Below are 14,561 nucleotides of genomic sequence, written 5' to 3' on the forward strand. Positions count from 1 at the left end.
GAATTGCAATTAATCGTGAGATTAAAAAAATAGTCACAATTAATTGCAGTTTTAATCGCAGCGTGTGTGTATGTCAGGGGGAAGTGCACACGCTGGGAGAGCGCTATCTCTTTAAGCAGAGCATTCAGGAGCCTGAACTCTTTTTCAGTCAGCAGCTGCTGTCGGCAGCACTTACTCCTGAGCCAGTAGCAGCCAGGCTCCCCATTACCCAACCCCAGCTCAGCAGCAAGTGGGTACGCAGGGAAAGGACACCCTGACATTAGCCTCCCTGCCCCCACTCTGCATAGCAGATGGGCTCCGGGTCCGGAGCAGCTTGGCCAGGGGTGGCTCCATGGGTGGGTGGAGGAGGCGGGAGCAGCAATGGAGCAGGGCAGTGGGAGAAGAGGCACCCCTGTCTCAAAGGCATGCAGTGGTGCCCCCTAAAGTACAGCACCCTGGGCAGTGGCCCCTCCCACTCACCACTAAGGCCAGCACTGTGCAGTGGAGAGGGGATAGTGCAGGTGGCTGGGGCAGGCTCCTCTCCCCCCCTTGGAAGGTGTTTAACCAGCTCTCTCACATCACCCATAGACTATGGGACAGGGTGACGCTTGATTAGTGCAGCAGGTGGGGGGGAGGGGAGAAGATAGCTGGAGTCATTGGGGAGGCAGGGGGGAGTTCTGCAGCAGCAGCTCCAAAGCACCCTTTCCCTGCTTTGTGTCCTCACAGCTGCTGGCCATTGTCCTTATCCCTCCACTCATGTAAAACAAATCAAAAGATTATCACAGGGGGGAAGAGGGCATGAGACTGGCTCCAAAGAGTCAGGGGACATTTCAGTAATCTGCACATCTAGTCATTATAGTCTCTTGTCCCCATCCACCTCCTGCTCGCTGATGCTGCCAGTGCCTCCCTCCCTGCCTGGCCACGGCAGAGTCCTGTCTCTAGAGGCAGGCAATTAACACTCGTTAAAAAAAAATCAACTTGTTGTGAGTTAATCATATGCATTAACTGTGATTAATGGATAGCCCTACATTTTAGCAAACATCAGTAGGGGAAGAAATCAGCATAGAACTTCCTTCACCACGAGACTTCATGTCTCCCTCCTTGTGCTTGAATGAACTTTACTTTGGGGGGGGTAATCAAAAGAATGCATTTCAAATATTTTCTTGACTATAAAGAAAGGGACAAAACCTCATTATCTTTCACCTAAGACAACAAAGGAAGCATTTGAACCTTACAGAACAGAGGGCTGGTCAGACATCTTTCTGGAACGTATATTGGTAAGGAAACTACTCTGAACAAAGGCTGTAGCTTGTTTGGTTAGGTCTTAGCCACTAGAAAGCATCTTTCATTTTATTTACTTGTAACCATTTCTAACTGTCTTTTATACTTTAATTCTCTTAAAATCCTATCGCCTCTTGTTAATAAACTTTTTACTTTTAATCTAAACCATCCAAGTGCTGTGTTTGATGTAAAGTGAATGTTAACTCCAGCTAACATGGCAAGTTGCTGGGTATCCTATCTTTAAATGAACCACAGGATTACAGGCAAGCAGGGCATTGATTTGAGCAAAATGAAAGCTGATATTATCCTCAAAAACAGGCCATTGAGTGAAAACAGCCCCAAACCCACTAATGTCACTAATTTGCAAAACCCTTAAAGGGAGATATTCAAATTTCACTGCAAATATTTCATATAGCTCTACTGCATATACACATCCTGATTCTGATGTCTTAGACTAGTGTGACTCTATTTACTTCCACACGGTTTATACTGGTGTAAGAGAATCAAGCCCACTACATCTGCTAGTGTGCGCTCAGAGTATTAATGCCTCACTATGTGCCTGATCCTGCAAAGATTTACACAGTTGCTTAACTTGATGTACTGAGTTGTCCCACTAACATCATATTATAGAGTTTCATCATTCAAATTTGTGAATCCTGTGGTGTTTAATTATCCTTTTCAGTATTTATCATAATAACTGTAACAACATAAAACTGATCTCTTCCCCCAGCAATAATATTTCCATGTAAAGGTAGAAAACAAAACTAGAAGCACCTTAAACTCAAGAGATCTTTCAGGGCTCTGATGAAAATATCTGTGCCTATCAGATGAAATTTGCCAGCAACAAAAGATAATTTTAGATGCTGTTGAGACAAAAAGATAAGGTTTCTTTATACCATTCTTGCAGTGCTAATACCAATGCTAAAACGAATGGAAAGTCTGAGTTTGGACCAACAGCAAATGTCTGCTGTTAGTATTCATATCTTGCTATACTGTCCTGGACAGGATGGTTTGTGAGTTACGCATTAATAAAATGAAATTAATTGAAAATCTTCCATTTTCACAAGAGATAAAGGCAGCTGCAAAAACTCCCTCATTCCATGCAAAAAATAAACACCTTCAGAAAATGGTGACTGTGTCCCTGGGATGCATGTTGACAAGCTGGGTGGGGTAATAACTTTTATTGGACCAACTTCTGTTGGAGAGACAGAAACACACTGGAGTTTACACAGAGCTCTTCTGCGGGTCACCCACCTTGTCTCCCTATTATCCTGGGCCCAATACACTGCAACCCCACGGCAAAGATCACAAGCAACAGAACAGAGAAGGAAACGGGAATTAAGCATCACAGCAACAAAGCCAGAGGAACCCAAGCTGAAACCCGAAGCTGGCCCCAGACAGGGAGCAGCTGCACAGCAGAGATGCTGCAGTCAGCCAGGCAATGCCAAAGTTGCGGAGGAATGAAGAAGCAGGGGATGCTCAGGTGCTTTTCACTAATCAACCTTCCCAAGACAGGGCCAGATTAACACAGGGGCTTTAGGGTCTGCAGCCCAGGGCCTCGGGCTAAGGAGGGGCCCCAGCAGGACCCATGGGCAGAGAGGGGGGCCTGGCACCAGCTGCCGCTGATCCCACTCGCAACACACCGGACAGCCAGTTGCAGAACCTTCCTTGCCTGGAGTCACAGCAGGCAGCTGCTCATCCAGCTGGAGTCCCTGGGTGGGAGCAGCCCTGTGGTATCCAGCCTGCCATGCAGCTACTGCGAGTCCCCGCTGGCCGTGCACAGGACGGGAGTGCTAGCCAGGACCTACCTGGAGCCAGGGCAGGGCATTGCCACTGGCAGCACAGGGTGGGCATGGATGGAACAGCTCTGCAGGGCAGTGGCAACGCAAAGGCGCCGGGTGGTAGGACAGCACGGGGGAAAGCCTGAGGAATCCCCTGTGACCCGAGCAGGGGAGAGGCCCTGAGGCTCCTGTGGAGGGGGCAGCCCAGGGGAATGGAGATGTAGAGCAAGGCTCTGGGACACGGAGCTGCTCTGTGAAGGGGGCAGCGCCGGGGAGGGGGGGAGTAGGGCAGGGCACAGGAGAGCCTCTTGGGAATCGGGGGGAGGATAGAACGATGGCGTTTTAAATCCCCATTTCTCAGGTATGGTGGAGAGACCCCAAAATCCAATAGCTCCGGGCCCACGGGAGAGTGACCGCGAGGGCTCCGACCGGGAGGCCGCACAGAGACAGACAGACCCCGACACTGCTTCTACCCCGCCCGCAGCCGCCCAGTAGCGCAGTAAAGCCCGGGGCCGGGGCCTCGATAGCACCTTCCTCCCGCCAGCTCAAGATAGTTCTCAATCTCTGCCTTGCCGGGCCGGCCCCCGGAAGCGGAATTCTCGAACTTGAGACACGACAGCTTCCGGTGAGCGGGCCCCAGACACGGTAGTTAGAGAAGCCGGAAGTTGAAAGTACTTTGTGCGCAGGCGCGATACTCCCGCCGGGTTTACGATGCACCAATTAGTGAGACATGCGCGCGCAGAAGGGGCGGAGCCATGGTCACGTGGGGATGGAGGCTGCTGCGGTGCTGAGCGCGGCACCAGGAAGCGCTGGCGCGGCCGGGACTAAGGCGGGCGGTGCCGGACCGGTGGGTACCGCTGCCCCCCTCCGATGCTTCGCTCCTGGTACCTGTTGTGCTGCTTCTGGGCCCTGCACCTGCCAGGCGGCGGGGAGGCAGACAGCGCCCATTACCGGTGAGCGCAGCGCGGCTCCCCCTCCGCCACCCCCACCGTGAGCGGGCCCGGGGCGGCAGGTGCAGGGCCCACAGCCCACGCCTGGCGGTGGCCGGCCCCGGTCCATCGCCTGACTCGGCAGGGCTGGGGCGCGGGGCGGGGAGCCGTTCAGTCCGGCTCGGCCGGCGGGGGCCTTCATTCAGCCACCAGCGCTGGGGGCAGCCGACGCGTGTCTGCTCAGGCTTGTGGGAGGTGCCGAGGCTGCCACGCCGGGCCGGGCGTACTGGGGCGGGCAGTGCAGTTGGCGGGGGAACCCGTGGGCCAGTCTGGCAAAATCAGGAACAAACTCCTTGCATGCCGATAGATCATTAGGAATGTCAGTGCTCCAATGTCTTCTCTGTTCCCAGAGAGCGAGTCAAGGCCATGTTTTACCATGCCTACAACAATTACTTGGAAAACGCTTTTCCCTATGATGAACTGCGGCCTTTGACATGTGATGGACAGGACACCTGGGGAAGGTACTGGAGAGGGTTAATATTCCGTAGGAGCTTGTTCATTTGCTTTCAGTTGTTGGCATTTCCTAACCTCTCACTAGACTTAAGAATCTAAAAAGACCTTTATCTCTGGCTCTTCTGACTCTGTGAGATACAGTCATGGCCTCAGCTGTAATTGTGCCAAGCCATTTAGCAAAGGTGGAGTCTCACACTGCATTAACTTGAATTGTATAAATTGGAGAAGGAGAAAGCCAATTGGATCATGCAAACCAGGCTCTGGCCAGTAAAAGAACTGTGTAAGAAAAGATGAGACAAGGTGGGTAACGTAATATCTTTTATTGTTTTTCTAATATCCTGGGACCAACATGGCTATAACAACACTGCAGATAAGAAAGAATAAGATTATGCTAAGAAATATCATTGGCAGGTATTTTCCCGCTAAGACTGCAGATATTGCTGTTGGAATAAAGTATATTTTTGTTCTTAGTGCCAGCTGTTGCCTGGCTCTGCAGTGAAGTCATAATTGTGCATTGATGGTATTAATAGCACTGATTGTGATCTGACAGAGTCAGCAGGATGATTTCATGTCTGTTTCAAACAGACACCATGTGGGCAGAATCCCCAATTTTCTCTTTACTCTGGAATGCACAGCTGAGGGATCTCCGGTTGGCTGATGCTGCTGCCTCTCAGTAGCTGGAGTTGTAGTTAGACTTTTTATTTATTTTTACTGTGTAAATATCCAAGAACCTTACTTATTCCTGTCTGTCACCCAGACAGCTATTTGTCTCATTGGCATTTCCTCACATTGCCTTCTGTTTTCTTTCAGTTTTTCTCTCACGCTGATTGATGCTTTGGACACTCTACTAGTAAGTACCTCACTCAGTTACAGCCTTTTCTTGTTAATTTCCCTCTTTTATTTCATACAGTGTTGCTTTCTTTATTTCTTAAACATCCTGCATTAGAGGCCTAGATTTAGCTCTGTTCCTCTCAGGGGCTCTTCACCCACTTGTGACAGTAATTTATTAACTGAGTGAGGGAGAGCCTGCATTGATTTCACTCCAGCACTGAGATGCAGATGCCTGGATTTCCCAGCCTCTGAGACCTTCTAAATATGGCATAAGGACCTAGAATGAAGGGGGAAAGCTTTAAAGTCAAGTAGGAATCATTTTCTTAGCATCTTCCATAACCTTAGTTTCACAAGTCAGCAGCCTGTGCTCCCAGCTAGGGTCTAGTTTAAAACAGCATCTAACCCTAGAGTGAAGCTGCTGAGGTGTCTGTTGTGTCATGTGTTCCTTGTCATTCCTCCATTGTTTTCCTGAGTAGCCATTTGCTGTTTCATGAGCTTCTCTCATTTGTCCTGATTTCCAGATTTTGGGAAATGTCTCAGAGTTCCAGAGGGTTGTCAATGTTCTGCAGAAGAGTGTGGATTTTGATATTGATGTAAATGCATCTGTCTTTGAAACGAACATCCGAGGTGAGCTGGGTACTTGAGTGAGGCTTAACTGGGAAGTCGTTTGGTGTGCCATGGTTTCTGTGAATTCACAATTTATACATAGTACAGAGGGGCAATGCAGAGTGATAATTGAAATTGAATTCTGCTGCATACAAACTAAACAAAGAAAAATACACCTCCCTTCCTTCATTATGCATTACCTCCCAGCCCTCCTCTGAATGCTTCCAGATGTAAACTATGCATACTACACTTGTTTGTCGTCTTATTCAAGGTTAGCTTTGAGTTTCACAATGAGAGATTTCATGCTGAAATCATAATGTTACACACCAAATCTGCTGTTGCTTCTAAAATAAGTTTCTTGTGTCACTTGAGGCAGAAGATGTTCTGGAATGGAGAGTAATTAGTGTATTTAAGAAGCTTCAATTTAAAGTCCTCTTTCTCTTGAAAAATCATGAGGCCCTCTGACTTTAGCCCTCCTTTGTGTGTTTTACCCCTTCAATTCCATCCACCTAAATGACATTTTCAGGGAAGAAAACTGTGTGCTATGCTCATTCTAATTCTCCTGCCCAGCACTGCTCTGCTAGTCTCTGCAATCTGGGACAGTTTCTGCTAAAATATTTACTTGTTAATAATGACTTTGGCCTACACTTGCTGCATGACACAATTCTAAACGCTAATTTAAAATACAAAACAATCCCATCCACCCTCTTTTCCCTTTCAGTTGCTCATACGTCAGTCTCCTGATGTCATAATCTCAGTAGTTCTTCAGTTGTCTGTAGAGTAGTACAGTAAATGGAAGTAGGTAAAATCTGCTGTTTCTAATGCAACAAAGTAGAAGTGCTTCCAGTTCTTTTTTTTTACAGTTTATAAAAAAGCAAGAATAAGCATAAACCCAACTTTTTTTCTTTGCAAAACATCTTTGATTAGCACCTTCTTAGGCACTAGAGATGAGCCATCTGTCTTCCCCTTTCTACCCACGACTTCCTAGTTACGCAACTGAATGCTGCTGATTTGGGGTTTGGTTTTTTTTGTGGACAAAACTATCAATTCATTCCTCCCTGTACTTCCTAATGAGCCCCTCGCTTTGCACTGTTCCAGTGGTAGGTGGTCTCCTGTCTGCTCACTTGCTGTCTAAGAAAGCTGGTGTTGAAGTGGAAGTAGGATGGCCGTGCTCAGGACCTCTTCTGAGGATGGCAGAGGAAGCTGCTCGTAAACTCCTGCCAGGTGAGAACCTTTCCAGAGCTGTAGATCTGACTTCTCTCTGCACTCTTCTGCTGCATTGTAGATGCTGAGTTAACTGGCCAGGCAAGTGGCATCACTTCAGCATCTAAACTAGTCCCAGATCACTGGAATCATAGGGGGAAGCCTAACTAGCTGTATTAAAGAGCTCTATTTTTTGTCAGTACTGCACTGATGTACCAGTATTTTGGTGTTACTGAAGTCTGGGGGAATGAACTAGGATCAAATGCATCCTTTACAATCCGCATGGAAACCTTTGAAGCTCCCAAAGCTGCTGCGGAATGGTTGTTGTAAGCAGAATGCAGGACTCTGATGGGTCACTTGAGACAAAATATCATAGGAGGTACGAGTCCGTTATTCTGAAATGACGGTATTATGTATATGTAATGCCTGCAGGAAAACACCATGTTCTGGGTGCATCAGTCACATGAGCATACACAATCATGTATATTAGTTACTCCATGCAAAAAACTGTTAAAAGAACATTATGGTTGTCAAATGATGGTGTCTAGAGGCTGGAAATGGGCAAACTGAGCTCTGCCCCATTGTGGACTTCCATTAGGATACACAGTCTGAGTATATGAGTCATAGTGTTATTTTTATGTGCCTCATCCAGGGCACAGGTTGGATTGTGTTCAATTAATGAGGCAGCTGTTCAGTGTTTGTTTCTATCCTCACTGAACTGCGAATGGACCCCTGCCTCATTTACTAGATCATGCAGCTTGTGCATTGAGCCAGGAGTACCCTCAAACATTGCATGCTAAGTAATAGGTCTCCACAGTAGATGTCGGCTAGACAAAAAGTGCTCTTCTGGGTTCTCCCTCCCTACCCCATACTGGGCTATGATGCCATTTCCCATTTATGTCTGTGCACTTGTTGGGGCTACTCCAAACGCTGGTCTCTTGCTGGCGTACATGCAGTTGAATGAGAGGCACAGGTAATAACAAACAGCCTGGTAAATGTTGTCCGGTGATGTATGCTGAACATTCTCCTGTGAATCACGATTGTAATGTGTTTTAAGCTTTTCAGACCCCAACTGGGATGCCATATGGGACAGTGAACTTGCTGCATGGAGTAAACCCCGGAGAGACCCCGGTTACCTGCACTGCTGGTATCGGTACATTTATAGTGGAATTTGCCACATTAAGCCATCTTACGGGTGATCAGGTGTTTGAGGATGTGGCCAGAAAAGCCCTTAAGGCCTTGTGGAAAAATCGCTCAGATATTGGATTGGTGAGTGGGGGAAAAACGCCCTTCATGTTTTGCTTATATCCTTTTTGTATAGAGTGTATGGGAAGCAGTACTAGGTAAGCCAATATAAACAAGTGTTAGCTTCAAATACATTACAGTAATACATGAGTCGAACTGCAGTACCAGTAATCATGCAATAGGTGGCACATAACCTACAGTTACAGAACACCTGTAACTTCAGTTAAAGACAGTATCCACCTCAGATACATTATACAGTTCTTGTATTCCACCTAGCAGAGGCTGGTGGGCAAATATGTTGTAGTTTTCATAGTTTTATAGTTTTTGTAATTCAGCTTTCCTTATGATCCCCTGTCATTACTGAAGAGTTCCAGAGGGGTAGCCGTGTTAATCTGTATACAGCAAAAACAACAAGAGTTCTGTGGCACTATGCGCTTGTATATGTATATGATGCCTCCTATATGTTGCCCATTTGCTGTATCATTTCTACCTACTGCATCTGAGGAAGTGAGCTGAGGCTCACGGAAGCTTATGCCTGCTGAAATTAAATGTGTTAGTCTTTAAAGTGCCACAGAACTCTCGTTGTTTTTCCTGTCATTACTGATTCACAGCCTCCTTAAAATGCTGCTTTAGCATTGGAACTCCAAGTTTAGTCTCAGTCAAAAGGTGGTTTGTTTGTTTTTTTTTTAAATGAGACCAGTCAAGTCAGATGTTTTGACTAAGGCTTTGGAGAGGAGGGATGGAACACAATTTCCCCATGTTTTAATTATAAATTTAAATATTTTCTCTTAATACTTACATTTTGTACACAAAACTTGGAAATTCCTGAAGTTTAAAACTGTCCAGCTTCACGTGTAGCTAGTTCTCAGTGAGGAACTGTCACTTGGCAAAGTTAAAGAAAATGAAGTTATGAACATGCACTAACACAGAGGAATATCTCTAATCATATAGTTATGGTCTTGCCCAGCTCCATAATGCCATGCTGTAGAAACTGAATGCCACAAATAGTTTTTTTCCTTGTATCTGAAGAGTTTTCTATCTTAAAAACCTTCTGGAGTTTCAGAAAAATGCAGTTGCACTATTCTGTGGTCCTACAGTTCTGGTCAGTGAATATCTAACAAAGCAGTACTTTATCAACAAAATCCTAAGTAAAACATTATACCAATGAGGCATTAATGTTGCAAATTAAAAATGGAAAGTAATGGTTCCCATAGGACTGTGTTCATGTCCCCCTATTGACAAACCAAGTGTAGCTGTGAAATGCAGAAAATTGTTAATTCAACTTGATGGTTGCAAATTCATAATAAAATCAGGACAGCAATGCTAATGTTGTATTGCTGTATGTGTCTGTATTTCATAAAGTTTGCCAAGTGCTTTGGAATCCATTTGTTTGAAAACAACTATAGAAAGAGATCAACCTAACCTCAGAATCTAGTATTAACAGACAAGCTTTGGCTTGTCTTCCTTTTCCCACAGGTGGGTAACCACATTGATGTGGTAACTGCCAAATGGGTAGCCCAAGATGCTGGCATCGGGGCAGGGGTAGATTCCTACTTTGAATACCTTGTTAAAGGAGCCATTCTACTGCATGATGAAGAGCTGATGTCCATGTTCCTAGGTGAGAACTTGTTTTCTCTGGATGATTGTGCCTTTTTTCACCAGATTGGTCCCGAAAGTATCTCCTTAAGTGCACCTGCAGATATCTGTGCGTGCAGAGAGAGACCCCTGGAAATGTGCCCTTAAGCATCTGCCCAGTGCAGACTCACTTCTGAGGCATCTTCAATTCTGTGGGTGAAGTTCTGACCTCCCAATGATCTCAATAGAGGCTGAATAGTACCCAGGTCTTTTTTGGAGCTAAATTCCCCCATTTCCAACACCTTGGTCTGTTACACTCCTTCTCAGAGCAAGAGGATGTTAAAAGGCTGACAAAACACTTTTCTGGATTGTTTCCTGTAGTGATCAGTTTTGTTGCCAATAAGGCCTTGTAATAGCTGAGTGTTCTATGTGACAGTTAGTGCTCAGGAAGGAATGAAAGTTCTGAGTATTAATTTAACCAGACTGCAGAGGAAAAGGGCGGCTTCTCTTCTATTTTTAAAAAATTCTGTTCTAAATTATCTTTCTCCACTTGTTTTTAGACTATAACAAAGCCATCAGCAACTACACAAAATTTGATGATTGGTACCTGTGGGTTCAAATGTACAAAGGGACAGTGTCCATGCCTGTCTTTCAATCCCTGGAGGCCTACTGGCCAGGCTTGCAGGTAGGAATAGAAATAAAGTAGGCTAGTCATCTTCATCCCTGTCTTGGGTCCATATGCACCACAAAAACAGCTGGGCCAGAGCATGTGATAACTACTTTGTTGTCTACTATCATGGTTAAAGCCTGGCTGTGCTCTGTGGTGTAGCTGGACTTCACCATCTTGCAGCCTTTGGCAGAGCTGAACTAGACTCCAGCAATGCTACCTAAAGAGTCATATATTAAGAGTGAATGGGGACAGCCACATGGTCTGTAACCAGCTCCCTAACACAGTTGTTCTTATGTAGATGTGGATCTAAGAAAAGAGACCAGCTCCCTTCCCCCATCTCATCCTAATCACATTCCATGTCTGAGTTTATTTCCTGCAATGAGAATTGCTTATTGAATAGTTTCCACTCCTCCCTAGTGTCCTGTAGTTGACCACACAGCAACAGCCCCTCTGCTGCTTGAATGAAGGGAACAATGTCTTCTAGGTGAGTCAGGGAAGCTCTGGAATTGATGCCCACATCAGCCAGAAGGGAGTAGAAAACTTAACATTTCAAACATCATGTGGAATATGGTCCAACAGAGAAGTATCACCTGCTTCCTCTTTACTTCCAGCTATTCTTAAGGTACCCTGTCTGAATATGACTGACTATGCTATTCAAACTCTGTAAGGAGTCCATTAGCTTCTAGGTTAGTGACTGTAGGAGAGAATACTTTGTAGCTAAGTCCTATGTAGTTTGTTCTTTCCCAATTTAATGTTGCTTCACTGGGTGTTTTTTCTTTTCCCTAGAGCCTTACCGGGGACATCAGTAATGCCATGCGAACATTCCTCAATTATTACACAGTTTGGAAACAGTTTGGTGGGCTGCCTGAGTTTTACAACATTCCCCAGGGCTATACAGTGGAGAAACGAGAAGGATACCCACTTAGACCTGGTAAACAGAAATAACAAATAACAAGCATATTGGTACTGAGGTCTGCTTTTATTTTGGTGTAGTAATGAACTGTTATGTAACATCTACCTTGCAAGATCTACTCTAGTGCCAGAATAACTTCATTCCAAATGCGCTACCATTAATATTTTCCATTTCCGGCAAGACACAAGTTATAGAGTCTGACTTTCACAATAGGTAGGACTACATTTTAAAGAAGCCTAACTATTGTCACTTCTTAAAGGGGCCCTGTCAAGTGGATTAGGTCCAAAATGTAAGATTTGTGCTTTTGAAAAAAAAATGCATCTGGTGTAGTATTCTCAAATTTTAAGTCAATAAAAGGCTTTTTAATGTGGATGTTCACTTACACACATGAATTTTGTACTAGTGCAACTAGAAAATGAAATTGACTATAAACAGTCCAGTCTAGTTTTGCTGAATGAAGTGCATAAAGTAAAGTAGGCTGTCACCATTCCTCCAGTTTTATTAACCTTATTGCAACTGAGTAACACATCACAGGATTATTTGTAAGATTGTCTCTGAAACAGGAAAATAACATTTTCTGTTCCACAACCATTGATTTCCTTTTTCCCTGTTCCTTATAGCACACATGGTTCTACTTAATTTACTTGTGCACCTGAATCATGTAGGTCTGCAAATGGGTTTTGCTAATTTGAGTTCCCTGAATGCTGCTGTAACAGTCATAATAGCATTGTACGTGTGGCATGTAAACTGGATTTTTACCAAAAATTCCCAGCAACACTAATTTTCTTAGTGTGTTATAGCATCACAGTAGCCAAGTTTCTATAGGAAGGAAAAGAGAAGGTGCACCTGATGTCTGCCATGGGTGTTTCCATATTGCTCAATACTGTATTTAAACATCAGGAAACTATATCTTTCAGTGGCTTATAAAATAATGGCCCTTTTTTTATGGGGCTGGAATTTCTGATGTAGAATTGCAGTCTAAAAGCAATTTTCTAAATTAGTTTTTCAGGGCAAGTTTTATAATTAAACATTTTTAACTTCACTTCATTCTCATCCCCCAGATGTGAGGAGGGGATGCAAAATTAACATGTCATCTCAGTTTAAACTGCTTAATTTCAGACTTGGCATGTCCTCAGTGAAGATGCCTGTGCCTGTGGTGTGAGCCAGAGGCAATATATAGGGCTAAATGATCTCGTCTTCTTGAATGGCATTGGTGAATCTATGCAAAGTGCAGTGCTGTCTTCCCTGCACTGCAACTAGGTGTTTGCTCTTGGATTTTGCAGAGCTGATCGAGAGTGCGATGTATCTGTACCATGCCACACGAGATCCTACCCTCTTAGAACTGGGGAGAGACGCTGTGGAGTCCATAGAGAAAATCAGTAAGGTGGAGTGTGGATTTGCAACAGTAAGTGTCTGCTGAAAAGCAGCTTTCAACAAGCAAGTGTTGATCAGTTGATTGTTTGCCAAGGTGGGCGATGTTAGTAGGCTGGCTGATCGCTCTGCAGGGTGGAGGTTTTCTTGTTTTTTAAAGACAAATCAGACAGTTCTTTGTAGAACTCAGTGTGGTAATCCTGGTCACTTTTCAGGGAATAACTTTGCTGCTAGAGCATGAAGGGAGTTAGGGCCATATAGTGCCCCGTTTCTGTGTGGGTACCCAGAGCCGGGGGAGGGCACAAGAAGGCTCCACAGCTCCCTTTGCCCTAAGCACAGGGACTGTTTCCTCTGAGTGCCTCTCTGGGTGCAAGGGGTTGGAGGCAGAGCCAGGGCATGCTCCCGTTGCATGCTAGGGATGTGTGAGGCACTGCACCTCATAGTACTCTGCTAGAGTGGTGCAGGTCTCTATTGCCCCGACACGGGCCTGTGCTGATCAGGTACAACTGAGCCTGTAATGAGTGATTTCTTTACACTTCTCTAACTCTGTCATTTAAGGATCTCTCACTGTTAGCACACAATAAATTGTTAACACACAAACACTAAGTATTAAACCTCACAGCACTGAAGTAAATAGGTCCCCATTTTATAGGTGGGGAAATGGTGGGCGAGTCTCTTTATGTCTCCACCCCTAAGTCACACAGGAAGTCCTTAGCGTAGAACTCATCTCTCCTGATTGCCAGTCCCCTGCTCTAACTGCTAGACATGTAAGCTGGATAAAACAGCCACAAGAAACTGTAGAAGTAATTAATCTTAATCAAATGGCAACTCCTCTGAGTAAGGATCGGGGATGGACTGGTGAGTCCTGGTATTGCTTAGCTGTAGGGATGAATTCAAAGCTGAATTTATTTGCCCAAGTTCGTGACATCTAGGAGCACTTCATGAGGTTCTGGGTTGAGGATAGATGTAATCCACTTGATCTGCTCTCTTACAGATCAAAGATCTGAGGGATCACCGACTGGATAATCGCATGGAATCCTTCTTCTTGGCTGAAACCGTGAAATACTTGTATCTGCTGTTCGACCCAGATAACTTCATTCACAATGATGGGTCAGCCTTTGATGTGGTGCCCATGCCTTATGGGGAATGCATCCTTGGTGCTGGCGGCTACGTCTTCAATACTGAAGCTCACCCCATAGACCCTGCTGCCCTCCACTGTTGTAAAAAGCAGAAGGAAGAGCAGTCAGAAGTGGAAGAGTTAATGAGAGAGTTTCTCTTTCTGAAGAGAAGCAAAAAGTCTACGTTCAAAAGAACTGCCGGCCGTAGTGGGAAAGAGAGCCAGACAGCCTCTGCAGATGCCTCCTTAGAGAGCAGCAGGGGGGAAACAAACCCTCAGAAGAACACAAAAAGGAGAATCCCTCTCCTGAGCTGTCTTAGTCAGCCCTTTAACTCCAAACTTGCAGTACTGGGACAGGTCTTTCTAGACAACACGTGACTCCACTTCACTACGAATCAAAGTTGTTGAAGATAATACATCTGCTTTGATTTGGACTCTGTGGACCTTTTTATTCCATGGAAAATATTTTCCAGTGGTGGAAAAATGTGCAAAACAAGATTTCCACTGTTATGTAAAATATCCTTCTATTAAAACCCATTGCACTCTT

At 45.1% G+C, this 14,561-nt stretch overlaps 1 protein-coding gene across 3 annotated transcripts; it reads left to right on the top strand.

Moving 5' to 3' along the window:
- Positions 1–3,813: 3,813 nt before the first annotated feature.
- Positions 3,814–14,561, top strand: EDEM2 (ER degradation enhancing alpha-mannosidase like protein 2). Of its 3 annotated transcripts, XM_067554502.1 has the most exons (12): positions 3,814–3,994; positions 4,381–4,491; positions 5,294–5,333; positions 5,836–5,941; positions 7,019–7,144; positions 8,181–8,392; positions 9,845–9,986; positions 10,504–10,628; positions 11,098–11,235; positions 11,400–11,544; positions 12,810–12,931; positions 13,892–14,561. In XM_067554502.1, the coding sequence occupies exons 1-12, from the start codon at positions 3,912–3,914 to the stop codon at positions 14,390–14,392; spliced, it is 1,851 nt and encodes a 616-aa protein (XP_067410603.1). In that variant the 5' UTR covers positions 3,814–3,911; the 3' UTR covers positions 14,393–14,561. The 3 variants fall into 3 exon arrangements, with proteins under 3 accessions (XP_067410603.1, XP_067410605.1, XP_067410604.1); XM_067554503.1 differs by lacking the exon at positions 11,098–11,235 and having other exon boundaries at positions 3,817–3,994; XM_067554504.1 differs by lacking the exons at positions 9,845–9,986; positions 11,098–11,235; positions 12,810–12,931.

Source organism: Emydura macquarii, unplaced genomic scaffold (genome assembly GCF_026122565.2).
Source record: "Emydura macquarii macquarii isolate MOO-44397 ecotype Brisbane River unplaced genomic scaffold, CSIRO-AGI_Emac_v2 contig_1483, whole genome shotgun sequence".
NCBI classification, from domain to species: Eukaryota; Metazoa; Chordata; order Testudines; family Chelidae; genus Emydura; species Emydura macquarii.